General features: G+C 52.4%; 1 protein-coding gene across 3 annotated transcripts; it reads left to right on the forward strand.

Moving 5' to 3' along the window:
• Positions 1-23,629, forward strand: SCN4B (sodium voltage-gated channel beta subunit 4). 3 transcript variants are annotated; one of them, XM_032285353.1, is made up of 5 exons: positions 1-306; positions 11,768-11,940; positions 12,911-13,139; positions 15,616-15,745; positions 19,781-23,629. In XM_032285353.1, exons 1-5 carry the CDS (start codon positions 45-47, stop codon positions 19,872-19,874), a joined length of 888 nt encoding a protein of 295 aa, XP_032141244.1. In that variant the 5' UTR covers positions 1-44; the 3' UTR covers positions 19,875-23,629. The 3 variants fall into 3 exon arrangements, with proteins under 3 accessions (XP_032141244.1, XP_032141246.1, XP_032141247.1); XM_032285355.1 differs by lacking the exon at positions 1-306 and adding an exon at positions 3,412-3,777; XM_032285356.1 differs by lacking the exon at positions 1-306 and adding an exon at positions 4,069-4,199.
• The last annotated feature ends 3,802 nt before the right edge of the window (positions 23,630-27,431 follow it).

Here is a 27,431-nt window from a genome sequence, read left to right on the forward strand (position 1 = left end):
TCCCGGAGGATTTTTGTTGGGCCAACTGCTTCAAAGAACCATACATGAATCCCCAAAGAAACAGTCTCCTTCCTCTGAAATCTAGGCCTGTCTCCTGCAGCCTGAGAGCAGGCAGTTCTCTCACAGCTCCGTGGCACAGGGCCCAATCTGCCTCTGCATCTTTGAAAACTTGCTCTTCAATGTATTTTTGGGCTAGGCCACCCAAGAGCGGCGTGTGCATTACCCCATCACCAGGAATCTGGCTTGTCCGGCCACAGCTGGGGACTAGACACCACCCCTGCCCTCTCCCAAGGGACAGGAGCCAAGGTATGGTATCTGTTTCTTCCTGTCCCTACCCAGTGACTGGGGACTCTTGAGCTGGGTGAAGAGGCACTACATGGGGGTGGGGGGTGCTGGAAAAGATAATTTTCAAAAGGTAAGAGAGAAGGAGCTCTGACCTTTTGACACCCTTCACTCCCCGCGGCTTCAGTAGGAGCCTCTGAGCTAGATCAATGGACCAGGTTTTTGAGAATTTTTGAAGAAAGAGCTCTATAAATGTAAAAATCCTCTAGCCCTTAAGCTAATGTATTTCCCAAGCACTCTTTCTGCCCAGCTGTGGAGCCTTCCTGGAGTTCTTTAGAGGAAAGCTGTGGTGTAGATCGGGGAAATGAAGTAATGGGGGAGGTTCTGACCCTGACTTTAGCAGTCACTTTCTAGGTGACCTCGGGTTACACATTCTACTTCTCTGAACCTCTTTCTTCATCTCTAAGACATGGGGGTTTCCTAAGGACCCTTCAAACTCTAGGAATTGGTGAGGTAGCCGTGAGGTAGCAGGGAAAGCAGGGAGAGGGCACTGAGGACACTGGCTACCTTTTCCCGTTGCCAGGATCTAAAGATATCCCTGCAGCTCTGTCCCTCTCCTCCTCCTGCTCTGGGCAGGGGTCATTTCCTTCCCTTTGGCTCACCTCCTCTCTCCCCTCAGTCTAGGGCTCTGAGAAACATGACCCCTGCTGTAAAAATAAAGTGGTCAGTGTGTGTGCCTGGCCCTGCTGATCTAGTGCAAGGACATCCTGGGGGAAGGGTCAGCCTGAGAACCTAGAGACAGAGTTGGGAGGCTTAGTCTCTGGGCCCATAGACCTCTTTAAGTCCAAATGTACTAAGTGCCTAGCAGTCTGCTAAGCACTTTTCCATGCGATAATATCTCATTCCCTCTTTTTTTTTTTTTTTGAGATGGAGTCTTGCCATGTCACCCAGGCTGCAGTGCAGTGGTGCAGACTCGGCTCACTGCAACCTCCACCTCCTGGGTTCAAACGATTCTCCTGCCTCAGCCTCCCAAGGAGCTGGGATTACAGGTGCATGCCACTACACCTGGCTAATTTTTTGTATTTTTTAATATTTTGTATTTCACCGTGTTAGCCAAGCTGGTCTTGATCTCCTGATCTCGTGATTCGCCCGCCTTGGCCTTCCAAAGTGCTTGGATTACAGGCGTGAGCCACCACGCCTGGCCCATCTCATTCCCTCTTTACAGCTAGGTCCACTTCTGATGTTGCAAGGCCTGGAGCAAAGGTACAAATGGAAATTATACATGCGTCTAAATATTAATCAGGATTAACAAAGCGTTAAGATTGATGTTTTATCCTCTGCCTTTGATTTTCCTTCATGATCACCTGGAAAACCATGTCCAAAATGGAATTTTCAGGCCATTCCCTGGTACACGATCTTCTCTGGTCCTGTAGTGAGAGGGGCTCTTGTGCATGCCTGGGGTGTAAGTCAAGTTCCATCCATTCCCCATCACCTGCAAACAGCTGTCCCTTGCCTACTTCTCTAGCACTTAAGTGTATACCCAGTATGGTCAGCTCTTGAAAGGACAGACCTGGGGAATAGGGGAATTCCAGAGTTTCTGACACTGGGAGTACGGCCTCAAAGGGGAGGAGGTGCATGCCCCCACCTGCCCTGCCCCCTTGGTCCCATGGACTCATTCACCAGTGAGGAGGGGCATGGCCAGAGGAGGGCCAGCATGAGGGCCTTTGAAATCAGGAGCCCAGGGCCAAGGCTCCTGTTGCCCAGGTCTAAGGGCAACATTGCTCTTAATAAGCCTAAGAGGCAGACATAATTACATTCACGATGTTATAGATGAGGAGCAGAGGCTCCCCAGAAGATTGTGCAACTTGCTCAAAGCCATAAAGTCATAAATGGTGGAGCTGCCAGAGCCTCTGTGCTACTACTGGGAAGGCAGCGATTCTCTGTCCCGAAAAAGCAAACAGACATTCAGCATTTTGCCGGCAACCTCAGGCGGTCTGCGTCACTCCGAAGTCCACCCAGAGACCCCCGGTTAAGAAGGTGGTGCACTGGTGTGCCTGCAGCAGAAGCCAGACCATGAAGTGGGAGCGGGCTTCCCAGTTCCGACCAGTCCTAGACAGCAAAGAGGACCTGTGGTGCAGGGAGGGTCCTGGATGGTTGGAAAGGCGCTCAGGAGGAGATCGACTCATTTACAGAACCTCCACCCCAAGTAGCTCTGTTTAAGTGACACTCTTGCACTTGGAACTGTCTGGGAAAAGTCTTCCTCGTTCACAGCCTCACCTCAGCCCTTGTTGTCACCCTGAACTCCCTTCTCCATCCCTACCCCAAAAGAGAGGCCGAGGGAGTCTGCGGTTTCAAAGAAAACTGGAGAGTTGGAGGAGGGCGAAAAGGCAGAGTCTGAGGGGGATGGCCTAGCTGGGAAAAATGAGAAGCAGGGGTGCAGCGGGAGGGTGAAATGGGGCTCAGACCACAGACCAGGCGCGGACCGTCATGCTTCCTAACCTGGAGCATGACGATTTCCAAGGGGTCCATACAGAAATGTGAGGCGGGGCGGCGTGAGGTGCGGGGAGGGAGAGCCGGGCAGTTTGCAATTGGAAAGCTGTGTTCCGGGCTTCCTAAAACAACCGTGGGAGTTGCTGAGCCGCGGGGCCTAAGGTGGCGGGAGCCGGTCCCGAGGCTGCACGCGCCGCAAGTCGCACGGCCACCAAGGAGGCGCAGGCTGCAGTGGGCAAGCCCGCACACGCCCACCCGTTGCGGCAGTGTCCGTTGCGGACTTTCGAGCGGTCCCTTGGGGGTCCTGGGAGAGGGAGCTGCTAACCTCCCCGTGTTCCCCAGAAGCAGAGCAAAAAAGCCTTCCAACAACAGAAAAGCTCCACCTCTACTCCCCCCAGAACTGTGCTCCTAATTGGCAGCTCAGCGCAAGGGATGATGCGGGCTGCTGCGGGCCGGCCCTGCAGTGCCAGCCGCAGCAGCCCAGCCCCACTGGAGAGGGAGTTGGGGGCACGGCCTGGTCTGGGGGCTCCGGGACCTCGAGGCTGGGAGCCCGGGGCAGGGTGCGCAGCAGGAGGGGGTTCCCTGGGTTCGGCGGCGGCCACCGCCCCTCCTGCGGCTGGAGCACTTCCAGAGCAGAGGCGCAGCCTTGCTCGCCGCGGCGCTCGCTCAGTCTTCCTCCCGCTCCTGCTCCGGCTCCTCCTCCTCCTCCTTCCCTCCCGCCGCCGCTCCCGCAGCCGGCTTCCAGCGGCGGGCGAGCGCGCCTCCCCCTCCGTTCCCTCCCTCCCCCTCCTCTCGCTCTTTGCCGGCTAACTTTCCCGAGCCCCGACCTGCGGCGCAGAGCTCCGGGGCAGCTTGGTGGCCGAATGCCGACCTCGGGCGGAGAGCGCGGTTGTGCCCAGTGTTCCATCCTCGCGCCCCTGGCGCGCTCCGGAGAGAACAGGACTATGCCCGGGGCTGGGGACCGAGGCAAAGCCCCGGCGAGATGGCTGGGCACTGGGCTTTTGGGTAAGGCAGCCCCAGCTTGGTCTCTTCTCTTTCCTCCTCCCACCCCCAAAGAAGGGGACATTGGAGAAGGAGATGCCTTGGATAGGGTGGGCTTTGAAGTGCAGCACGGAATGAGGACGGTGGCCGCAGGCTTCCTGCTGGACGCTGGTTCAGAGGCTGTACTCCCTGGGGACCCTGCGTGTCCCCCTCTACCCCTTCAGCCCTCCAGGACGCTGGTTCAGAGGCTGTGCTCCCTGGGGACCCTGCGTGTCCCCCTCTACCCCTTCAGCCCGCCAGTCTCCGGAGTAGTTTTTTTGCTGTATCTAGAGCCTTTAGCTCCAGGTTTTTGGGGCTGGATCTTGGGGCTGCAGCGCCGGTCTACGAGTTCAGAGGTTCGGGATGCTGGAGGAGGGGGTCCGTGCCTTGGGTGCAGGGGATGCCAGGTGGATTGCACGTGTGGCTATTGGGATGGTGGTTTCCCTCCCTGCCCAGAGCCATTCGCTTGTTTCCCAGGTACCAAGCAGGCACCAATGGGGGGTGGGGGAGTCCCCTTCTTCCTGGGCCATTTTCCTGCTTTGCCCCTCTGCCCTCTACCTCCTTCAGGGCCCACTGACTTCTCTGTAGCGGCACTTGAAAGCTGGAAGGGGTTGGAGGGGCTTGCGGGATCATTCAAGGCCCTTTAGGAAGGGCCTTGTTTCTCTTCCTGCAAAGAAATTCCATGGGGAAGACCTTTTTGACCTGCTCCTGGCTCTTCATTTTTGGAGTGAATATGGAGACAGAGGACACATGTCCAGAGGACACGGAGGGAGAAGCATTATTAATATCTTTAATATGCACATGAGAGTTTTGACTGTCAAACTCCAAGAGATTAGGGAATATTTATTAGTCCAGAATGTAATCTCATAAATCATAGCCAGACTTTAATGTAAGCCGACTCCAGCTCTGGCAACGGCATCTCTTCCTGTTTGTATTGGTCAGATTTGGCTTTTGGCAGCTCCCTGCATTGGGTAAGACACGCGGTGTAGGTATTTGTGCTGAAAACAGGGAGATAGAAGCTTATACAGGAAGTGGCTAGTGTTTCTGCGAATGTAAACTGTGTGCAGCCTAGCAGGTTGGTGCCTGGTGGTGAAGAGGGGAGACAGTATTTCTTGTACTTGGGATGTTTATTTACATCTGTACCTCTAGATGGAAGACACCGGTGTTTTTTCCTGTACCTTTGGCACAGATGTCATGCTGCTTTCACAGTGACCTTAACCAAGTGGGCCTCAGTGAGGCCTGAGGCTCTTTTGCACCAGATGGGCACAGCGCCATTCCATGCTACTTCCCCTCATCCTACCTCAGAGCAGCCTAGGTCTCCATGGTGGCCATGGCAGGGGTAGGGGGTCACTGAAGAATTCAAACTCATACAGTCATTAAATTACCCCACCTCACACCTCTGGGTTACCTTCCTGGGTGGTGGGATGCCAGTCCTTGGTTTGTTAGAATACTCATAGAACCAGGCCTCAGTGGGCAACCAAGAGGGCCCTAAAAATGATTGTTTGTGTGTGTGTGTGTGTGTGTGTGTGTGTGTGTGTGTGTGTGTTTGAGAGAGAGAGAGAGAGCGTGAGTGAGTGCAGGAGTGGTGCAAGGGGGGGACGGAGAGATGCAAAGAGACAGAAGAATGGAGAACAGGAGAGAATGAGGCCTGTCTGGGACAGTGGAGCCCCCAGCCAAACCAAAGTTTAGGCCTTTGGTCCTAAACTTCTTAGGGCTGCTTTGGCACATGTCAATAGGATCCAGCAGTATGTAGATGGGACACGAGCCGCCTGAACCTTCCCACAGCCACCCTTCTCCATGAATTGCATGAGGGCAGACTCTGACCAGCTGTCATCATTCTTCCTGAGTCCAGAGGAGGCAAGAGAAATGTCTGTCTAATCCAACACTGTTGGGGAACAGAGCAGGAAGGATGGCCTCTCCGCCCATGCCCCACCTTCTCCAAGGACTGGTCAGCTGTATAGACCAGGTGGGGGCTAAGGCTTATTGATATGGGTTTGGATGAATTTCTGAGCTAGCCTTTGGGAGCCCAGGAGAGAGCAAAGTGACTGTTGGTGGGAGACCTGCAGGACTGGCCCCATTTGCTCTGGCTCTGCCCCTGCCCCGCTGGTCTGCAGAGGGACTCCAACCAAAGTCCCCTTGGCCCTTGACCAGGCAACGCTGACTGAGCCCTCACAGGGGCATTGGTCTGAGCTTAGGACATAGATGACATCCTTGTTCTCAGTCCAGTGGGGGAGACACAGAGACGAGTGCACAGCCAACTGGAGGTTTTCTCTGGGAGCATCAGAGCTGGCAGGGACTTGGGGAACCAGAACACAGAGCTCTCCTAAGGATTAGGAAGTCATGGTTCAGAGAGGGATGGTGACTTGTCTAGGGATGCATGGCCAACTGATGGCCAAATGGGACAGAATCTGGGTTTCCTGGGCTCTGTCACACCACACTGCTTCCCAGTTAACCCAAGTCTGGTGAGGGGGAAGGTCAATAGGGATTGTGCTTAGGGCTGAAGAATGATTGAGGCTCTGGGGTATGAGTGTGGAAGGATACAGGCTTGGGGGGCCTAGAGCTGCTGTTTTCACAGCTTCAGAGACTGAACACAGAGCAGTGGACTCCCAGGAGTCCTCTTCCCCTCTCCCCATATCAAACACAATCCCACAGACTGAGACCAAAGTGATTTTTGATAACCTAACAAAATGCTCTTTTCTTAAACTGAAAAGCAGTTTCCAAGGCTGTATCATTGCCATTGAGGTTCTTGTGGATTCCAGTCTCTTCCTAAGCATGTAACTGGTAATATCTCTGCCCTGCCCACTCTTTCCTTGTTCCCCCATTTACTTAATTGCTGTGATCTGTGTTTAATTATCACTTTAATTATCACTTGCACAACCCTATTTCCCCTGGTGTATATTTATTAAGGGCTTGTTTAAAGAGAATGCAGTTAAGGAGAGGGTGCTCAGTCCCACTCAGAGGAAGAAGAAGGAAAGAGGAAGCAAGGAGACTGTGGGGAAGAAGAGAGGGAAGGGGAGAAGTGGAGGGAGTTTGAATCCGGAGTCACAGATTTGAATCTGGAAAACACGCTTAGTTCTCCTGAACCTGCTGGAGGTGCAAGCCTGTGGGAGCACCCGAGAGAAGGCTGGGGTCCCAAAGCTCTTATGACTGCCCCCTTTCTGGTGGGATCAGCATGAGAGGGAGACTGGGCACAGTGGACCACCTTGCCCTGCTGCCAGTCCTCAGGAAGGTGTAGGGATCTCTGCATAAACCAGGGGCGGGTCATGCCAACACAAGCTGCTCTGTGGCCTGTAAGAGGAGGGGCAGGCACGCTGCTGGGACTTGTTTGCAAAGCTGGTTTCATTGAATGTCCCGTGCTGTCTCAGGGGCATGCTTCCATCCCAGCAAAGCTCCTGGGGATACGAAGGAAGCAGGCAGGTTGCCTAGGGCGAGGGAGCTGAAATCTTTCCTTTGTCTCTTGGCCCAGGGGCCTTGCCAGCCAGTCCTGCCTCCCAAGGTCCCCAGGGCCTCCACCCCAGGAGGGGTCCAGTCCTGCCGGCCTCCGCTCACTTTCTGCCTCCCAGCTCTAACTTTGAGCCCCTCTACCTCCCTGGGCCGGAGTGTATCAGCCTCCCTATTAGTCAGTCGTGTGTCCCCTTGCCATGCCAGCAAGCCCTCAGAGCTACACTTAGAGTCTGTACTGGCCTGACTCTCTTTCCTCCCACCACTCTGGTGTGGCTGTGACTGATCCCTGGATGTGGGAAACTGTGGGGGAAGGTTTCTTGCCTTCACATTTGTCTTGGGATATATGGCAGCTGCCATAATATTCCTGCTGGTGTGAATATTTAACAATATGATTTGCACGTGCCCATTCTTTTCCACTTTAACAAAAGTGATCCTGAGTCAATCTTCAGAGAAAGCCCCAGATGAGGATGGCAGGGGGCCGAGGACTTCGGAGAAGGCAAAGAAAATGGCCATTCTGAGAGTGGCTAAATGGATATAGGGCCTTTTAGTGAGGAAAAGCAAGGTTTTCGGGTTCAGGATTGAAATCCAGGGGATCATGACTGGGAGGACTTGTCAATTCCACAATGCCAGAAAGAGGCCACCCACCAAACACACACATGTCCACTTTAACATTCTAGAAATAAGTTTAGAAAAGCGAAGCAAGGCTTTCTTGACTTCAGGGACATGGCCACATGGAAATAAGCCAAGATGTAGCACAGGGTGAAAATACGGATCAACGTAGCAATGGCTGGGAGACATTCTTGGCTGACACTGGTTATTAAGGGCAGCTGGGGGTGCCCTGGTTACCTGTGATAAGGGACACCCTTGTCCCCTGCTCCCCTTTCAAACGCCACCCTCCTCGACCTGCAGGGTGCCCACTCATGGGAGCCCTTCTTGTGTTTTATAATCTACTGCTTTGGCTTCACACCAAGCTCTAGAAGTAGGAAGGACAGGCATCCCAGCCCTGGCGTGGGGATCCGTTCACTGAATGTGGCACCTCTGACTTTCTCAAGGTCAGCTAGCAGAGTGGGGCCTGCTTGTGTGTGCTCACCAGTCCTCTCTGGACTTGGTCATCCTGAAGCCTCCCTTGGGGTCCTTTGTGGACCAACATCTGCCTCTGGCTGTCCCCTTCCCCCCAGAGCAGCCTCACAGGAGACACTGGGTATGGAAGGCAGGCCTCTTGGCTTTCTTGTGCAGGATCCTCCCAGATGTAATTGGCAGGATGGCATGACACCCGGCCGGGAGGGCCGTGCACTGAAGAAGCCAGGCCTGCCCACCCTCTCTGATGCTTTCACTGGGGCAGGGCTCTGGACTCTGTGAAGCCATTTGTGCCGATTTTCATTTTCCCCTCATAGCTATTAAGGAAATGGCAATGCTTCACTCGCAGAGTCCTGAGTGTATTAGAGTTAAGTCATCCACATAGGCGCACACAAACCAGGCAGAAATGTGTACTGTGTCATGAGCCAGACCTTAAAGAAATAGTGTTCTCCTCTCTTCTGGACCCGTCTTTTGCTCTTTTTGTTTGTTTGTTTCTATTTAAATCAATCAACAAGATTTCCCTTTTGACATGTATCTTTTGTGCTCTTGAACCTCTCTTTCTGGCTGGGGTTGAGGTGGGGAGATTTGGGCACTGATTTGAGTTCCCCCATCTCCTCCGGGACGCTGATTCCTGGACCGGTATGCTGATGAGCATTGTGGTAGGAGCTGCCACACTCCTTGGTGCCCGGACGGAGGCCATTAGTTATCAGGAAGCTGCCTTGTCCGAGAGCTTTGCTGTCCACCACTCTGCATTCAGTTCCTGTTTGTGGGGACTCTGGAGGGTGGGAAGCAGAGTTGGTGTCTCCCATCAGAAGGTTCTAGTGCTGGCCGCAGCCTGGAGAGTGGGCTCGTGTCTGGCTTCGGTCCCTAGACCTCTGGGGGAGATGGGGCAGAGAGCAGAGGTAAACAGAAAGGCAGGGGTTCTGTGGAGCGCTATGCCAGGACAGCATTGTTTTCCTGGAGAGCACGTGGCAGAGTGGTGGAAGGGGGGCTAATGTCTGAGTGCTGCTTATGCCACTCACTGGGTGGCTGGCCATGTGCAAGGTAATCTCTTTAAGCCTGTTTCCTCAGTTGTTTATTGAGAATAAAAATAGTAACTTATAGGATGATTATGAGGGTTGAGACAGTGTATATAAAATACCTCTTCTATCCTATAGTAAATGCTCAGTCTCGAATTCACCATTTACTATGTGGCCCTGGGAAAATCGATTTAACTTGTCTGAGCCTCAATTCCATCATATATAAAATGGGAACATTATACCTGCCTTTGGGCATTCTAATAAAAGTTGGAGTTAGGGTGGAGCGAGATGGCTCCTGCCTGTAATCCCAGCACTTCGGGAGCCTGAGGCAGGTGAATCACGAGGTCAGGCATTCAAGAGCAGCCTGGCCAACATAGTGAAACTCTATCTTTACTAAAAATACAAAAAATTAGCCGAATGTGGTGGCGAGCACCTGTAGTCTCAGCTACCCAGGAAGCTGAGGCAGGAGAATCGCTTGAACCTGGGAGGCAGAGGTTGCAGTGAGCCAAATTGTGCCACTGCACTCCAGCCCAGGCGACAGTGAGACTCCGTCTCAAAAAACAAACAAACAAATTTGAGTTAGTATACACAAATCCTGTCGCACAGTGGTTCTCAAAGTGTGGTCCCTGCACACAGCATTCCCTGGGAACTTTTTAGAAATGTAAAGGCTCAGGCTCCACTCCAGACCTACCGAAGCAGAACTCCGGGGGCTGGGCAGAGCTAGCTGTAACTTTTCTCCAGGGGATTCTGATGCTCTCTCAAGTTTGAAAACCATGGCTCTAGAACAAATTCTGGCTGGCTGCAAATCCTAGGAGCTGACCAAAAATAAGGACTAACTGAAATAACTTCCCAGCACTAATTGGAGCTCTGGTGGGCAAATCCGGGTCTCTCAGGCAAGTTACCAACCTCTCTAGGCTCAGTTGTCTCACTTATAACGTGGAGCTATAACAGGCGGGAGGTTGAAATGTGCCTGGCACATAGTACATGCTCAGTTAATATCAGCTGTTACTATTGTTATTGACAGTGGCGCGTTGGGGTTACTGGACCACGGGGTGTGATTTTGGGGCTGGGGGCTACGGGCACTCCACTTTGTCATCAGAAGCTAAGGGCTAAGGGCACAGGAAGAAGCTGCTCTCCTTGGAGCTCTCCTTTTCTGTCATTTGAAAAGCATTGCTCAGACGCATTATCATTGGGTGGGGGCAAAACAAGAGGTTTATGATGCAGAACAGGGAATTAAGTTAGACAACAGAGGGCATTCCTGAGAGTGGGGGTTCCTCCAGGGACGAGGTGAGGCAGGCATCCGCTTCCGGACACCCTCCCCTCCCCCACCGACCGTGAGGCGAGTGGGATTTCCTTGAAGCATCTGCAGGACGGGGAGGGTGTGGGGAACCAGGCAGGCCCCCTTACAAGGACTCGGGAGCGGGAGTTTGGAGGCCTCGTCCCAGCCGAGGGGGCCGCGTTGGAGTGCTGGGGAGGAGGTTCGAAGCGTGGGAAAGAAGCCCAGGGGCGCTCTGGGGACGCGCCGGGACGAGGGGGCGGACTGTGTGGGGGAGGCCTGGCTGCAGGGCTCAGGAGGGGGCCGCGGGTCCAGCGCACTTCCCGTCCCGCCCCCGCGCTCGTGCACTCGGGCTGGCCGGGAATCCCTCCCCAGGGTATCTTCTGCCTCTGACTTTCCCATCCTGGCGGCCCCCGCGCGCCCCCGCGGCCGTCCAGCTCCAAGCCCCGCGCAGTGCTCCCCCGCGCCCGGCCGTCTTCCTGCGGTTCCCAGAGTCCCGTTTGGCGGCCAGAGGGCGTCGGACTCGTCTGGCCCAGCGAGGTTCACACTGAACCAGTCCTTCTGCCTCTCTGCCCCAGGGGGCCGGGGAGAAGCCTCCAGGGCCCGAGGACAAGAGGCTGCTGGACTGCGGCCCGGGACTGCGGCGGCCGCGTTTCTCTTCTTAACCTTACGGCACCCGGCTCTTCCCCGGCCCCGACCACCCCGCCTTCCAGTTCCGAAAACCTGGTGAGAGGCGCGCACTGTCCTGGGGGAATTCCCCTGCAAACAGAAGGGAGCCCGCCCCGCGCGTGCCGGGGTGCGTGCGGCGGGAGCGCCTCCAGGCAAGGCGCCGAGTCCCCAGGTGACTGGCAGAGGTTCGCGGGAGTGGCCAGGCCTTCGTTTCCTTGGGTTGGGGTGACCCCTGGTGGTCATTCAGAGCGCCACAAGGGCTGCTACCTGGTCCAGAATTCAGTCCTGTCCAGGGGAGAAATGGAGAATGCTGGAGGGTGGCCCAGGCAGTGTTGACTGGAGTAGAGAGTCATCCTCCCGAAGCTGGCACTGAGGGTGATAGAGACCTCCCTGACTGGCCAAGCCACTCCGCCCTGCCCGAGCATCCCCTTCCAGAGCTCCAGCCAGAGGCTTTGGTGGGGTTTTATTAAGCGAGGTGCTCCTTACACAGGTCTCTTCCTGCTCCCCGTAACCCTGTCGCTGGAAGTGTCTGTGGGAAAGGCCACCGACATCTACGCTGTCAACGGCACGGAGATCCTGCTGCCCTGCACCTTCTCCAGCTGCTTTGGCTTTGAGGACCTCCACTTCCGGTGGACCTACAACAGCAGTGATGCGTTCAGGGTTGTAAGTATTTGGGGGAAGGACAGGACTGCCCAGCCTCCCTCACCCATACCTCCCCTCCCAGGCTCTGGTCCCTTCTGGACTGAGACCCACTGCGATGGTCCCCAGAACCCACCTTTTGCCACCCTTTCTCCCAGTATTCTTTACAGAGCCTGCCGGGAAGGATGTCACTGGGAGAGATGCTTAGATCGTGTTGCCAGAATTTGGGGATTGCTGGAATTCTTGGCTAGAGTCTTCTGTCTGGTTTTAAGAAACACCTAGAACTCGGATTGCTTAGAAAACAATAGTTTAACAGACAGGAGAGAGAAAGGCCTTTGGAAAGCTTGGAGAGAAGGGCTGAGAAACAGGACTGGCAGGGAAAGGAGAGAGCTAAGGGAGGAAGAGCTTCGGGAGCATTGGCGGGCTGTGGTGGGGGTGGGAGTGAACCAATCAACAGGTATTTATTGAGAACTCACTCTGCAATCTAGTGGGGGATCCAACCTGAGACTGTCACAGGGAAGCCACAAGAGACCAACTCTGGCTATAATTAAATGCTGACCTCAGAGGATGCTGATGGGCAGAGTTGTGGGATTGATCCAGGTCTTGATAGAAGGCCAGAATTCAGATGGGCAGGGGACATAGTGTCAGCAAAGGCTGGGTGGGAGGTGACAGAGGGAAATGAGTGTGGTGCTTGCAGGAGTCATTACATAAAAGGCTTTTATGAAGAGAGTGGTAAGAGCTGTGCTGCATTCCAGGGAGACCTTAATAAAAGGAAATGGATTTAGACTGAAACAAACAAAATTCAGGTTAGACAGGCAGCGCTATTGACGTTGGAAGAGGAAGCCACGGGGGAAGGAGCAGGCTGTGACTGCAGGCTCTTCCTGGTCCTGGACAGGGGAGGCACCCAAGGAGTGGGCTGGTGTGATGTCATGACCCTTGAGGACCCTGATTCTTTCTTGGCTACCTTCTCTCCCCAATCCCCTTTCTCCGCCAGCTTATAGAGGGAACTGTGAAGAATGAGAAATCTGACCCCAAGGTGACGTTGAAAGACGATGACCGCATCACTCTGGTGGGCTCTACTAAGGAGAAGATGAACAACATTTCCATTGTGCTGAGGGACCTGGAGTTCAGCGACACGGGCAAATACACCTGCCATGTGAAGAACCCCAAGGAGAATAATCTCCAGCACCACGCCACCATCTTCCTCCAAGTCGTTGATAGACGTATGCAGTAGGGGCTGGCCCAGGGCGGTGGAGTGGGAAGGATTTGAGGGGCACCCAACTCAGCATTACAGCGAAATGGCAAAATAGACCCTGTTGGTGTTTTCTTTTGCTTTACCCTTTCCAGAGTTGCTGGAGTTACATCTAAAAGCTAGAAGAACTCAGCTTGAACACTTACTCTGCTACCAAATAGCTTATGAAATATGTTTAGCCTCTCTAAGCCTCGTTTTCCTCATCTATAAAATGGGAATATGGCTGCATTTTCCTAGGGTTGTGTTGAGGGTTAGAGAAGCTACCTGGGAGTGTTTTGTGGCTAGTAGGGTTTTCTCCACATATGCTGATTATTAATACCATTGGGTATTCCATTAGCAAAAATTGAATGTCAGGTATTGGCCTAAGAAGTGCTATGAGTGATACATTACATTCTTCCTTGAGGAATTCACAGTACAAGGTAGGACAGAAGATAAATAAATAACTGGAATGGGCAGAGCGTGAGAGATACATGATACATACAGTAGAGGTGAAAACAACAGAGATGGAGTAAGACATGGCCCTTGTCCTCTGTGGGCTTACATCCTACTTGGGATTCCTGTCTGACACAGGAGGACCAATCATACAAGGAAGGGACATAAGACAAGGGGCCAGGTGGTCCCTGAGCAGACCTGGTGTGGTTAGAGAAGGAGGACGTGTTAACCAGGTCTGGAGAATGAGGCGTGGTCCCACGGAGGGGAGGGCCTGGAAAACTAGAGAAGTGAAGCAGAGAGAAAAAGGGAAGGGGGCTTACTCAAGAATCCTGACTCTGATGTGTTTCGTGTGTACCGGGGATTTGCTGCTCTCCTGGATGACATCGAGTCCCTGGAGAGGGAGACACCCATGAGTTCAATCTTCAGTGTGCAAGGGCAGAGCCAGAGGCAGTCCAATCCGCTTTTCTGAGCCTACCTATGGTGTCACCTCTTCCTTTCCGTTTGGGCTCCCATCACCCCACTTGTGCTCAGCCTTTTCAGAGGGAAGAGAACCGACATTTATGGAGCATTTCTGGGTGCCAGGTCCCGAGTTAGGTGCTCTTACTGACCTTAGTTCCTTTGCTCCTCACCAACTCCCCTCAAGGTGGATCGTCTCTCCATCTTTACAGATTCATTCATCCATCTGTTCAACAAATATTTACGGAGCACCATGTATGGGACGGACGTTCGAGGTCCAGAGGGTGCGATATGACCAAGATAGACAAATCCCTGCCTTTGTGGAGATTACCTTCCTCCCCTTCTGTGTGTGGAGATACGCAATAGAAAATAAAGAAGAAAATGATATTGTAAAAGAGAACATAGCCAGTGTTAAGAAGAACACATTAAGCAGGGAAGGAAGATGGGGTGCCAGCAAGGCGAATAGGGAAGGGCTCTCTGGAAAAGGCGATAGAGTGGAGATACTTAAAGGAGTTGAAAGAGAAGCTCTGAGGGTGTCTTTGGGAAGATAGGGAGGGAATGGCGAGTGCAAAGGCCCTGAGGCAGATGCATGAAAAATCACAGGAGTGATAGATGAGTCAGGTCAAGCCAGATTGTGTAACCACCCTGCTGGAAGGATGAGTGAGGTGGGAGCCACTGGGAACAGAGGAGTTAAGGCCTGAACAGGCTCGCTTAGGCCCCTATGCCAAGAATAGATGATAGAGGGAGGAGATCAGTTAGGAAGCTATTGAGACAGCCACGCAAGAGGCAGCTTGGGGCCAGGGCCCAGGGAGGTTGTGAGCGGTCGGGTTCTGGAATTTTTAAAAGTTACAGCCATCAGGATTCTCAGGTAGGCCGGATAAAGGATTTGAGTAAAAGGCATCAAAGAAGACTCCAAGGATTGTGGTTGGAGCGATTGGGAGGATGAAGTTGGTGGTGGTGGAGAGGAGGAAGACTGTGGGAGGAGCAGGGTCGGGAAGGAGTCAGGAGTTGAATTTTTGGATGAAGAAACCGAGGCTAGAAGGGTTCAATGGACTGCCCGATATCATCTGCTAGTTAGTGACAGTTAAATCCTGTACTTAAAATCTAGACTCTCTGACTCCACAGTCTTCTCATCATCTAAGATGTATCATAGGGAGATTCTTAATTTTTTTCTGTGTGAGCAAAGGAGGTCTAGAAAGAGGCGATGACATTTTTGCATGGCAATCTGGGGATCGAATCATGACTCAAACTTGAGTGTTATGGGCTTCAATTCTGATTTGTTCCAGAACTTGTGTGAGCGCATCTGTGGGAGGACATGTGCGCGGCGGGGGAGAGGGAGAGGCACCCCTTGTGTGTGCCCTAGCCTGATGGATGCCATGTTCTGCCTCTCCAGCTTCCTGCTGCAGGCCTGGGGAGGGCTGGGGGTCTGGGAGTGGATGCACCCAGCTGCCAGGGGGTGGGGTGGAAGCTACACAGCCCTTGCATTGCCATGGTGCTCGGCTCCAGGTGACTCCAGCTCCCTTTGTTCCTTCCCTTTCTTCCCTGCTCGGGCCACACAGTGGAAGAAGTGGACAACACAGTGACACTCATCATCCTGGCTGTCGTGGGCGGGGTCATCGGGCTCCTCATCCTCATCCTGCTGATCAAGAAACTCATCATCTTTATCCTGAAGAAGACTCGAGAGAAGAAGTGAGTTGGCCTGGAGCATTCTCCTGTCCTCCCACGAGCCCAACACCCTCTCATCGACCCCCACCAGCTTTCGGCCTTCCACCTGCCTCCTCATTCCCCCTCCCTATTCCCACCGCTCTCTGTTCTATCCTTGCAGCCTCCTCCCCTTCTCTCAGCCCCTTCTTCATCGCTTTTCCACTTTTATCCTCCCTATATATATTTGTTGAATATGTTCAATTCATTGAGTACACAAACACCAGCCACTTGCTCTTCCTCATCCCACCGCCTTCCTTCCCATTCCATTAGCCTCTCTTTCCGTTTATAGCACCCAACCTAGTGCTTTACCAAAGGACTTAGGGAGCCTTTAAAAATTAGAGAAAATGTAAGATTCCATGCACAGAGATTCTAAAATGGGAAGACCCTTCTAGGGAGATGGGAGTGAGATTCTTCTGTTAGGAAATGCTGAAAATTCAGATGACGGTGATTTTTAAAAAGTTTGAAAAGGCAGATATGGCCCCCCAGGAAGCCCTGGGCTAAGTTCGGGTATAAAAATAGACATCTATAAGGGGAAGGGGAGGGAAGATGGGGGAGGCATGGAGGGTGCAACCCTCAGGTCCAGAGTTTTTGGAGTGGTATCAGACAGGCTCCAGAGCAGCATGTGGTGAACCTTGCAAAACTAGAGCAGGGAAAGGCATTTGAAAGCTGTGTTCTGAGCAAGTCAGATGTGATGAGATGGCTTTCCACTGGAACAGAGAGGGTGAAGGCAGTCACGAGAAGCAAAAAGGTGCTGAAACATTCTGCTCCGCTGAGAAGAGGGAATTCTGCCAGAAAGGGCACAACTTACTCTGGAAAGAGGGGATGGACGTTAGAGGTAGGGCGGGGACGTACAAGGAGCAGTGTTGGGGCTGGGGACAGGGGAGGACCCCGGAACTCGGTTGTCAATGAAGAGCTCAAGAGTTGTCTGCCTGCCTTGTGTCCAGAGGCAGTGAGGGCTTTGGTGATTTTGAGAGACTAGAAGTGTGGAGCTTAACTAGGTTCTGTTTTAACAACCAGTCTTACCCTCGATGGATGGAGAACAAATTTGTCAATATATGGTTTAAAAACACTTGGAAAAGATAGCGGTCCTTCAGAGCCACAGTGGGTTCTTCAAAAACAAGACACACCAAGCTGCATACGTGTGCCTGAAGTCCCAGCTACCTGGGGGGCTGAGGCAGGAGGATGCCCTGAGCTCAGGAGTCTGAGTCCAGCCTGGGCAACTTAGCAAGACCTCATCTCCTAAAAAAAAAAAAGAGGAATGCTAACTGTTTTCTTGATAGGACACTGGCAGAACAGGAGATGCTCTGGAAAATAATACTCCCTGTCATTCATCACATGCCTGCCGTATGTTAGGAATCCCACCAGACAATTTTATACACTATTCATAATTATTATATTACAAAGTGAGGCTCAGAGGAGTGAAGTGACTTGCCCAAGGCCACACAGCTAGCAAGGGATAGAGCTGGGATTTGAACTCTATTAGGCTTCAAAGCTTACACCATTGCCAGGATGTTCTGCTGACTCACTGGGCATATCCAGAGTTTCTTCCTTTATCTGTTCATTTCATGGCTATTTTTGAGATACTGTATGCAAGGCACTGTGCTAGGTGCTATAGGAAATTCTGGAAAGAATGAGATTCTGCCCGTAACTAAAGAAGATCAGATACAAATCAATGTGTATATAAATAAATGTAATATAAGGTAGAGGGGGATTTGTGCCAGTTGAGAGGTTTGATAAAATGCTGCTGGACAGGGTGAAATTCTGGGGAAGGACTTCTGGCTGAATAGGTGTTTGTGGCAGGCCTTGCAAGGTGAATGTAACTTAAGCCCTGGGGAGAGTGGAGGGAAGTTTCTTCCAGATGGAGGCACCACCAAGGCAAAAAGTCTGGGAAGTGGGATTGTGTCTGGAGGACAAGCCTTTTGTTTGTTGAGAGAGCTGGGTATGGTGGGGTGGGGGGAGGAGAAAAAAAGCCTGAAGAGGGGGTTGGGGACAGACACTTGGGGACCTGGGAGTCCTGGCTGTGATTGACTTCTGACTGCAGGGCCCTGGCATGGTCAGAGAGCCTCAGAAGAAAGGTTCTGGCTATGGTGGGCAGAGGGATGGGGTGGGAGAGCCTGGGGGCGGGGGACAGGCCATAGGGAAGCTTGAGGGGGTCCTTGGAGTGGCAGGGAAAAGCAGAGACAGGAGTTTCTCAAGAACAGGGAGGTACTGGACAGCCTCTCACCATCCATTCTGGGCTTCTCTTTTGCATCGACTCTGAAACGTAGGTGTGGTTTCCTCTGCCTGGAATTTACCCTCTCTCTTTTCCTGCTCATCATTTTGGTTTCAGCTTAAAGTATGCTTCCAAAAAGCCTTCCCAGACTCCTAGGAGGAGGCTTCCTAGGTTGGCTCCCTACTGCCTGCATCCCCCATCCTGTTATTTGCCACAGTGACACGATCACTTGTTTAATGTCACATCCCCTACGAGAGTGCACATTTCCTGACCCAGTGCCTGGTACCCAGTAGGTTCTCAGTAGAGAATTATGGACTGCATGGAACACAGTTAGGTGGCTATCAATTGGCTTGGTGAACTATACCTTAGGTATAGAGATAGATAGCGACATAGATAGCAATATAGATAGATAGATAGATAGACGGATCCATCTGAGTAGAAGTCTTTGGTGTATTCCACAGGGCTCCGCCTGTTCGTTGTTATTATTAACATTTGAACTACAATAGTGTTGTCGTATTTATCAAACTTCCAGAAGCCTAGTGACTGTGCTGGAAAAAAATGGGATCTAGGAAGATGTTGGTTGGCTGGAGCTGGGAACTAAATGTGGCAAGATGAAATTAATGAGAACAAAATACTCAGTCCTTCCCAAAGGCCTCCATCTCAGCTGCCCAGGCGCAGGGTGAGGGTAGGACGTAGTTTAGCCATAGCAGCTGTGAAAGACGTGGCCGTTTTCATGAGCAGAAAGCTCAGAGGGGTGCAGGTGCTCCCTGGGGAGCTCTGTGTGCTCAGCCTGGACATTACTGCGGAGGAGGGGCAAACTGAAGTCAGAGCATGTCCAGCTCAGGGCAGTCAGGGTGGAGTGGCTCCCGGAGGTGTCTTCCCATCGGACGGTCTCTCCTTCCTGCTGCCTTCTGCTCCATCCCACCAAACTCTGCTCAGATCTGTCACCCTTGAGGACAAACCACTGCCTGCTCTGCCCCTTCCATAGACTCTGTTCTATTAATACCTCTGGTCACAGAGAGCTCAGGGAGGAAGGTCTGGGGGGCCCTGGGGAAAGGGACTCTGTGTCCTCTGCACACTCCTTGCTGGCCTGGACACCCCCCCGGCGTAGCACAGAACCTGGTGAGGGCAGAACTGGTGAGACCAGGGATAGCAGGGAAAAGTGACCCCTGGAACAGCACCTGGTACCCTTTGCTTTCTGCCAGGTTGAGACAACTAGGTGACAGCTAAGCTTTATTGAGAACTTTCTTTTCTTTTTGTTTTCTCATATTCTCACTCTGTTGCCCAGGCTGGAGTGCAGTGGTATGACCTCGGCTCACTGCAAGCTCCGCCTTCCAGGTTCAAGTGATTCCTCTGCCTCAGCCTTCCTAGTAGCTGAGACTACAGGCATGTGCTACCATACCCAGCTAATTTTTGTATTTTTAGTAGAGACAGGGTTTTGCCATGTTGGCTGGGCTGGTCTCAAACTCCTGACCTCAAGTGATCCGCCTGCCTTGGCCTCCTAAAGTGCTGTGATTACAGGCAAGAGCCACTGCGCCTGGCCAATTGAGAGCTTTCTACATGCCAGGCATGGTTCTAAGTGCTTATTCCTCCTTCCAGCAATCCCACGCGGAAGGTGTCATCCCTTAATGTATTTCACAAATGAGGGAATTGAGGTGTGGAGAGGTTAGGTGACAGAGCCTGTGGCTGCCTTAGCTGTGTAGAAGGCCAGGGAGAGGCACAGGGCTGGGTGCAGGGCCCGTAGCTCCCACTGCCATCCACCCCTGCTCTTACTCCTCCTCGCCATTGTCCCCTCTCTTCCTCTCCAGGAAGGAGTGTCTCGTGAGCTCCTCGGGGAATGACAACACGGAGAACGGCTTGCCTGGCTCCAAGGCAGAGGAGAAACCACCCTCAAAAGTGTGAGCCCTGCTTTCGGCTGGGCAGCTGCAGGGAGCCCCCTTTCTGATGATGAAACTGATGCTTGAGCCCCGTCCGTAGAACCCACGTGCCTGAGACATCTGCTGCTTGGCTCAAACTGTAGTCTTTCCGGGCACAAGAAACCGGAGTCCTGCCCAGCCTGCCCGTCCCCTTCTCAGTCAGGGCTCCCCAGGGACAAGGGATGGCCAGTGGAGGGGGTCTGTGGAAGATTCAAGAGCAAGAAAGGAGAGGCTAGGGTGGTGTGGAGGGGCTGGTCCCCTGACACCTGGGCAGATGGGATCTCCTTCGGTCTCCCCACCCTGCACAAGCGGAGCCTTGGTTTTCCTCCAGACTCCTCTTCACAGGGGACTGGGGGGATCCGTGAGGGCTGTCCTAAGAGCTGGGCCCTGGAGATGGGGTGTAGGAAGAGGTGGCTTCCTCTGGAGGTGGGAGGGGGCTCGAGGGTTCTTGAAAAGACCTGGGTGGGGGCTGCTGGGGGCGGGCCCACAGTGAGAGCTGCCTTGGCTTCACAGGATGCCAGACTCCCCCCAGATCCCCAAGTAGGGAATTTCCTTTCCCCTGCCCCAGGACCCTATGTGCCTATCCCCTCCCCTGTTCAGAGTTTTTCAGCCCTCCCAACCAGGGCTGGCTGCCTTGGTCTTGAGAGGTCCTGCCCACCTAGCCTGTTCCTCTGCTCTCCGGGTTACTGAGGGGCTGAGGAAGGGCCCCCATGAGCCTTCCTGCAGCACCTGAGTGCTCCCTATACCTTTCCTAGTATTCTACTTGGGGAATTGGGCCACAGGGGTAGCAAGCCAGTGTCCTGGGTCTCTGGGATGCCTGCCCCAGCCCTGTCAAAGCTGGCAACCCCTCCCCTGGCATGGCAGGACCATGGCCACTCCGGGCACTCCCGAGCCCAGCTCTCCCCTGCTCCTCCCCCTCCCACCTGAGAGGCTGCACCCTCCAACCTCCCATTGGCTCACTCCTCCCGAGCTGAGCCGAGCAGTCCACCACACCTCCGTCTTCCCTGCCCCCAGGGTTGTTCATTTCCCAGCCCTGGGTCAAGGCCTGCCTTCACCTCAGGAACTCTCTTCCTTTGGATGAGGGGGTCCTTGGGCTCCCAGCTGCTTCCTGCTCAGCTGGGCCACCCCCTCCCACCCTAGGGTTGGGGAGGAGCAGGGAGTGGGTGCCCACAGTTTTCCTTTGCTTCTCTCAGAGGTGGTTTGCACGCCCCTTGTGTATGGGGCTAGACTGTGCCTTAGTCCTGAGTCTTATCCCTTACCCCCCCCCCCCCCCCGCCCCGTCCCTCTCCAGCCGGTATGTTCTGACATAACAGCAGAGCCCGGTGTGGTGCTGGTGAGGGTTCGCCAGCCCTCCCCTCCCCAGGGTCATAGAGGGGGCCGTGAGGCTGGAACTGGTCAGTGATTGAATCTTGGAGACATTGGCCAGGTGCTCCCACTGGGGTTCCTAGCCTGCCCTAGGGGGAAGTGGTGATGTTGGAGTGGGATCTCCTGATGGAGCCCATTGTGTGAGTACCTGTGGGGCAGACCTGGTGAGGCCAGGGATGGCAGGGAAAAGTGACAACAGGCTTCTCTGCCTGTCTGCTTCCAATCCCTCTCTACTGATTTTCTGATGCCCCGTCCTCTGGGCCCCTAGGAGGGATGAGAGAGGAGTAGCCCTCTTTTGCAGAGAGTTTGGGGTCTGCCTTAGCTCTCCCTATCAAAAAGCAGCTGCAAGCCTCTTGAGGGTGGGGGTGGGGGAGTCTGAGGAGCAGTAGCACCTGCGGGGTGCCCGTGGCTGTGGCCAGTGTCCCTTAGCCAACCTGCTGGGCGCACCAGTTCCCCATCTGATCTGCCTGTGCTCCTCTCATTCTTTTCTACCTAGCACCTGTCATGGGCTGGGATTCAGATTTTCCTGGCTTTGGGAGCAGACAAACCAGAGCCACCAGCCATTCAGAAAACTTACAACTGCCTTCATGCAAAACTGCTTTCTTCTTCCTTCTCAATGGCAACATTTGAAGAGGCAGAGTACCTTGGGGCTCCTCTTTCTGTCTTAAGAGGATGCCAAGGCCCGTAGAGTGGGGAGAGGAAGGGTACCATTCTCTCTTTCCTCCCCTGGGTCTGCTGCTGACTTCTAGATGGGTCATGTAGATTTTCTGGGCTCAGCTCTTTCCATCCATCAAATGGGTGTAATAATACTTACCTACCTCACAGGACTGTTGTGAGGCTTGGCGAGTTTTGTCTAAAAACATCTTTTTGGCTTGGAAAGGGATCTGGGAAGCCAGGTATTAATTGGAGGGATAGCTCCAAGTCTGTCCTGCCTTCATCTCTGTGTTCCATCTCTACAACACACACACACACACACACACACACACACACACACACTCTCTCTCTCTCTCTCTCTCTCTCTCTCTCTCTCTCTCTCTCCCTCTCTCTCCATCCCACCTCCTTGGAATCATTTAGTCTTTGCAATATTAGAAACCTTGACTCTGATGCTTGAAGTGTCTTGTCCATGGTTCCTGTTTGATGACTTTCAAAAGAAGTGATCGAGATTGTAGAGGGGGCATTTTTGGATGCCCCAGAGCCTGGGGGCACTACTAAGAAGGCTAAACTTAGTCCCCACAACAAAGACTCATCCTGTCCAATGCCAACATTATTCCCATGGAGAAACACTGGCATGGATTTGCACTAGGTTGTATATGGGCAAAGCTGTCTTCCCCAAGTGGACCCTCAGTGCATGCAAGTCTGATGGTGGTTTCCAGGGCTTGTGGGCTAGAGAGAGCCATTTACAAAGTGGGTCTTGGGAGAGCTGGGCACATGCAGCTGCGCTGAGAGTGATGTCAGTGAGACCTAAGACAAAGTGCCGAGCTCCCCATCAACTACAAAATACGACGTCAGCTTTCCAGATTCTGGGCTTCTCCCCATGTAGGAATCGAATAGAAAGCAGCCAGAATAAACCCCTGATGCTAGAGAGGCCTGGGGAGAGCAGCCGATGGGGCTCAGACTACATATGGCAGGCTAATCGGAGCCCTTGTGGAATGAGGGTGTGAGAGCATGCTTGTGAGATGGCAGGAGGTGGGGTGTGCTCGTGTGGAGTGTGTGTGTGCAGACGCATGCGTGTGCAGGCAGTGGGGGTGCATGGCAGTGTGACTGTGGAGTGGGTGGGCTCTGCATGGAAGGGGTGATGTGTGCTGGGGGAGACTCCAGACATCTCAGGAGCTGTCTTTCTTCATCTGAGCTGTGCCCGTTGAGGCATCTGGAGACTGAGAAAGAATCAAAGACAGAGAAGACCAGCCATGCTTCTGTGTTCTGTCACTCCATGACTTTATCTCACTGTTACAGACAGCTGCCATCAGAGGGCTGGGGGGAGGGAGTTCTTGGAGGGGGGACTTCTGGGGAAAATCCTATAGCTTGCTTGACTTTACTTTGTCCCAGGTTGGGGTCCCTACCCTCCCACCTCCCACCTGGTATGCAGTGCTTTTGACTATCTTATGCATGGTTTATTCCTCTGGCTTGGATGACAACAATACCCATAGTCAGTTTTCCTATGTAACTATAGATCAAATGATGCAGTGACGGGCCTTGGGAGGCCTCAGGTGTGCAGGTGCCTCTGGGAGGTGCAGATGTACACACCCAGCACTGACTTGTGTTCAAGCACGAGATGGATGTAATCAGATTGTCTGGCCTCTACAACAGGTTTTGCATTGTAGAATTGTATTTAGCTTTGCCTTGGATGAAATAAAAATTATGTTTAATAATTTGGGATTTGGGGGCCTCCATTTTTGACTAATTGGGATTTGGGTTCTAGTCTTATTTCTTACCAGCTGTGCTTAGGACACGTTTCTTTACCTTCTCTGAGCCTCAATCTGTTTGCGTCTCAAATGTTACCTGCCCAGGTGAAATGACGCATGCAAAATGCATAAGAACGTGTGTCACATTCACAGGCATTTGGGTTGTTTTCATTCCCATACGTTCTCTGGGGAAGTTGACAAGGTGGCCCTTTAATACTGGAATCATGCCAGGGCCCTCTGGTATGGATGACCTTGGTCATGACCCTGGCACCACAAATGCCACAACAGCTCTTCCCCCGGGTTCTCTCTCCTTCCCTCCTCCTGGTTAGTATTTGGGTCCAGGTAAAATCTGCTTCACATGAACACCTGCCTTCCAAAGAGAGTTTCCAGGTGCTGAGCATAAGGCCAGGGGCTGGGAAGGAACTGGGAATATGTACCAATGTATATGTGTTTGCTTATATTCTTGGACTTTCTCATACCACAATTTCTTACCAAACCATATTTCTCTATTCAATGGATTTGCCTCAGACTCCATTTCAAAAAGTTGTGGACACTAAGTACTCAGAAGAGCTTGTTGACAGACCTTTTCTTCTCCGTCAAGGACCCCAGTTTCGGTAGATGTCCCTGCCCAGCTCTGCTTCCTCCAGCCTCAGCTATAGACACTATGGGCTGTGCCCCTGCCCTGAATGGATTCACCACCTGGGTTCCCCATGCAGCCACTCTCCTCTCTTTAGGTGCTTCCTGTTGCCCAGGACCTCCTGCCACCTGCCTATCCACAATACATGGGTTTGATATTGAGGTTTCCTGGGCCAAGCCTGGGTTTAGAACACTTGGGATGCTATGCATTGAACTTGCAGTTACCTCTGTGAGGATCAGTCCCCAGGTCTGATTAGGTCTCTATCATTGCTCGGTTTCATCCTTACTTCCTTTGCCAACCCAATAGCCATTAGAACTGACAGATGGCCCAATGTCTTAAAACCACATTAGGGACTGGGGTTGTCCTGGGCAAACCTGGATATAGGGACACTCCCTGTTAAGCCCTATGCCAGTCCCGTGCTGACTCAATGGGGATTGACATACACACAAATTAAGGTTCTTAATTTGAGCTGGTAGCAGGCACACAGATCAGGTTGACTTTAGGAGGTCTGTACACCTGAAAATACAGGTGAAAGTGAACATATGGGCTTAGGGGATCTTTCAGAAGGGTCTTGGTACAAAAGCTGGGGGTTACCTTCTACTCCAACGCATTGTTGTTAGGAAAGAAACTAGTTGCACCTCTTCCCCTCCCTCCCCAAGCCTGTTCTCTTCTCTCTGTTGCTTTCCTAAGGGAGAGAGGAGCTTTGCTGACCCCAAGGACCTAGGCCTTTGCATGAAAGGAACAGAAAATATTTCTTTTGATAGACCTTTGGACCTAATTTCTTTCTTTTCTCTAAATCCTGTCTTTAGCCAACTCTCCTTCCTCCCTTGCACTCTGCAACCATCAGATTGGGTCAGATTGACTTCCGGTGGAGAACAGCCCTTTAACTCCCCGTGTTCAGCTTTCCAGGAGGCTGAGGGCATCCGTGCAAATTCAGATACCTAACAGAGGAGGCAATAGCACAGGTGCATCTTCTCCAAAATGGTAGACAGTTACCAAAAAGAAGTTTGGACCTTAGGAGTAACCAATCTGTCATATCATGGAGAAGGTAGCTCATCTAGATCATGGGAAGGGGGAACCCTGGGTTCTGACATTCAGAGGCTAATTGGAGGAAAAGGAGGCCAAGAAGGGGACTGATGAGGAAGCACCCAAGGGTGAGGCAGAGTGATGTCTTTGAGACCAATGTAGAAACAGTGTTAAGAACAGGGTGGCCATCGCTAAGTTAAGGATCAATCCTTGACCATTGGTCACTGGTGACCTCAGTGAGGCCAGCAAAGTGAAATGGGTCAGCCAGATGCAGGGAGATGGCAGAAGCTTGATTCCAGTATGTGGAAGAGTCAGTGGGAGGTGGAAAATGGCCTGGTGCATAGGTTACAATTTTAAGTAACAGCTTTGAAAGGCATTGGCCCTGGTAGGAAGGAGGGTAGATGGTTTTCTTTTAAAGATCGAAGAAATAAAAACAAGTTAAATGCACATGAGGAAGAGACAGTGGAGCCGGCCAGGCTGCAGCAGTTGTGAGAGAAGAAAGAAAGTGTCATTTGGGTGACCCAAGGGGATAGGATTCAGTAGTCAGGTAGAATGACTGCCCTTAAGACAGGTCAGTTCACACCTCTGCCATGGAGACAGAAGAAAGAAGGTCAAGGGGAAATGAAGGCAGGCAAATTTGTAGAAGGGTCAGAGCAAGAGATGGAGAGACTTGCTTTACAATCTTTTAGTTCCTATGGTGTTATGAAGTCATTTGCAGGGAGGACTTGAAAGCTGAAGACCCTTCCAATTCAGGAGCCCCAGGGATCCCACTCCCCCAGGCAGATGGCCAGCCTGTCCTCTGCCATTCTAATTGTACCTGCACACACTGCAACAGTACAGCGCACACAGCAGGAGGGGGGATGTTCTCTCATAGCTCATTGCTTAAACAAAGGAAAGATGTAGAGTCCCCTTTCACGGCCTGCAGGCAGATATAGAAAAGAACAATCCTGGACTTAGAATCCAGGAATCTGGATTCAAGTTCTCACCCTGTTATCCACCAGTGAAACAGCACTGGGCAAGCCACCTCACCTCTTCAAGCCTCAGTTCCCCAGCCTGCAAAATGGGGATGATAACAACTATTGCATGGTGCTCTTGTGAGATTAAATGAATCAATAAGTATGAAATACTTTTATTTATTTTTTTTTATTTTTATTTTTTTTTTTTTGAGATAGAGTCTCCCTCTGTCTCCCAGCCTGGAGTACGATGGCACAATCTTAGCTCACTGCAACCTCCACATCCCAGATTCAAGCAATTTTCCTGCCTCAGCCTCCTGAGTAGCTGAGATTACAGGGATATGCCACCACGTCCAGCTAATTTTTTATATTTTTTATAGAGATGGGGTTTCACCATGTTGGCCAGGCTGGTCTTGAACTCCTGCCCTCAGATGATCTGCCTGCCTCGGCCTCCCAAAGTGCTGGGTTTACAGGCACGAGCCACCATGGGCAGCCTGAAATACTTTAAAAACTACAAAGTGCAGACCACATAAATGCTAAGTAGTTTCTCAGCTGAGCCAGCATTACAGGAGGCAAGCCCAGGTGGGGCCATCGCTGAGCTCATACCTTCCTGTTCCTGGTCAGGAGGGGCTGTCAGCTGAGTGGGGCAGGGCTGGGAGGGGAGCGGCCAGTGTTAAGAAATGAATTCCTGGCAGACTTGGTTGTGTCAACTGCCCAAAACCAAACTCATGATCTCACCTTAATCTGACCCCAAATCTGCTCCTCCCCATGTTTCCCCATTCATCCAGTCATCAGACCAAAAATATTAGCATCTGCTATTTCGTCTTCAACCTGAAACCTTTTTGTCAGCAAATCCCGTTGGCTTTACGTTCAAAGTATATCATCGCCTCAACTACCTCTCACTGCCACCATCCCCGCAATCCTGGCCCAGGCCGTCCTGGCTCTCCCCTGGATTATTGTAATAGCTTTCTCACTGGTCTTCCTGCTTTTGCCCTTGGTCTTCTTCAATCTAATTCCTGGAGTGGTTCTTTCTCTTCTTTTTTCTTTCTTCCTTTCTTTCTTCCTTCCTTTCTTTTCTTTCTTTCTTTCTTCCCTTTCTTTCTTCCCCTCCCTCCCTCCCTCCCTCCCTCCCTCCCTCCCTCCCTCCCTTCCTTCCTTCC

The sequence above is a fragment of the Sapajus apella genome, unplaced genomic scaffold, assembly GCF_009761245.1.
Source record: "Sapajus apella isolate SASKATOON/1434 unplaced genomic scaffold, GSC_monkey_1.0 scaffold16, whole genome shotgun sequence".
Classification (NCBI taxonomy): Eukaryota; Metazoa; Chordata; class Mammalia; order Primates; family Cebidae; genus Sapajus; species Sapajus apella.

Coding starts and splice junctions, on each gene's coding strand:
- SCN4B (XM_032285353.1), top strand. CDS start 45: ATGAATCCCCAAAGAAACAGTCTCCTTCCTCTGAAATCTAGGCCTGTC. Junction 11,941..12,910: donor GCAGTGATGCGTTCAGGGTT/GTAAGTATTTGG, acceptor TTTCTCCGCCAG/CTTATAGAGGGAACTGTGAA. Junction 15,746..19,780: donor AAGAAGACTCGAGAGAAGAA/GTGAGTTGGCCT, acceptor CTTCCTCTCCAG/GAAGGAGTGTCTCGTGAGCT.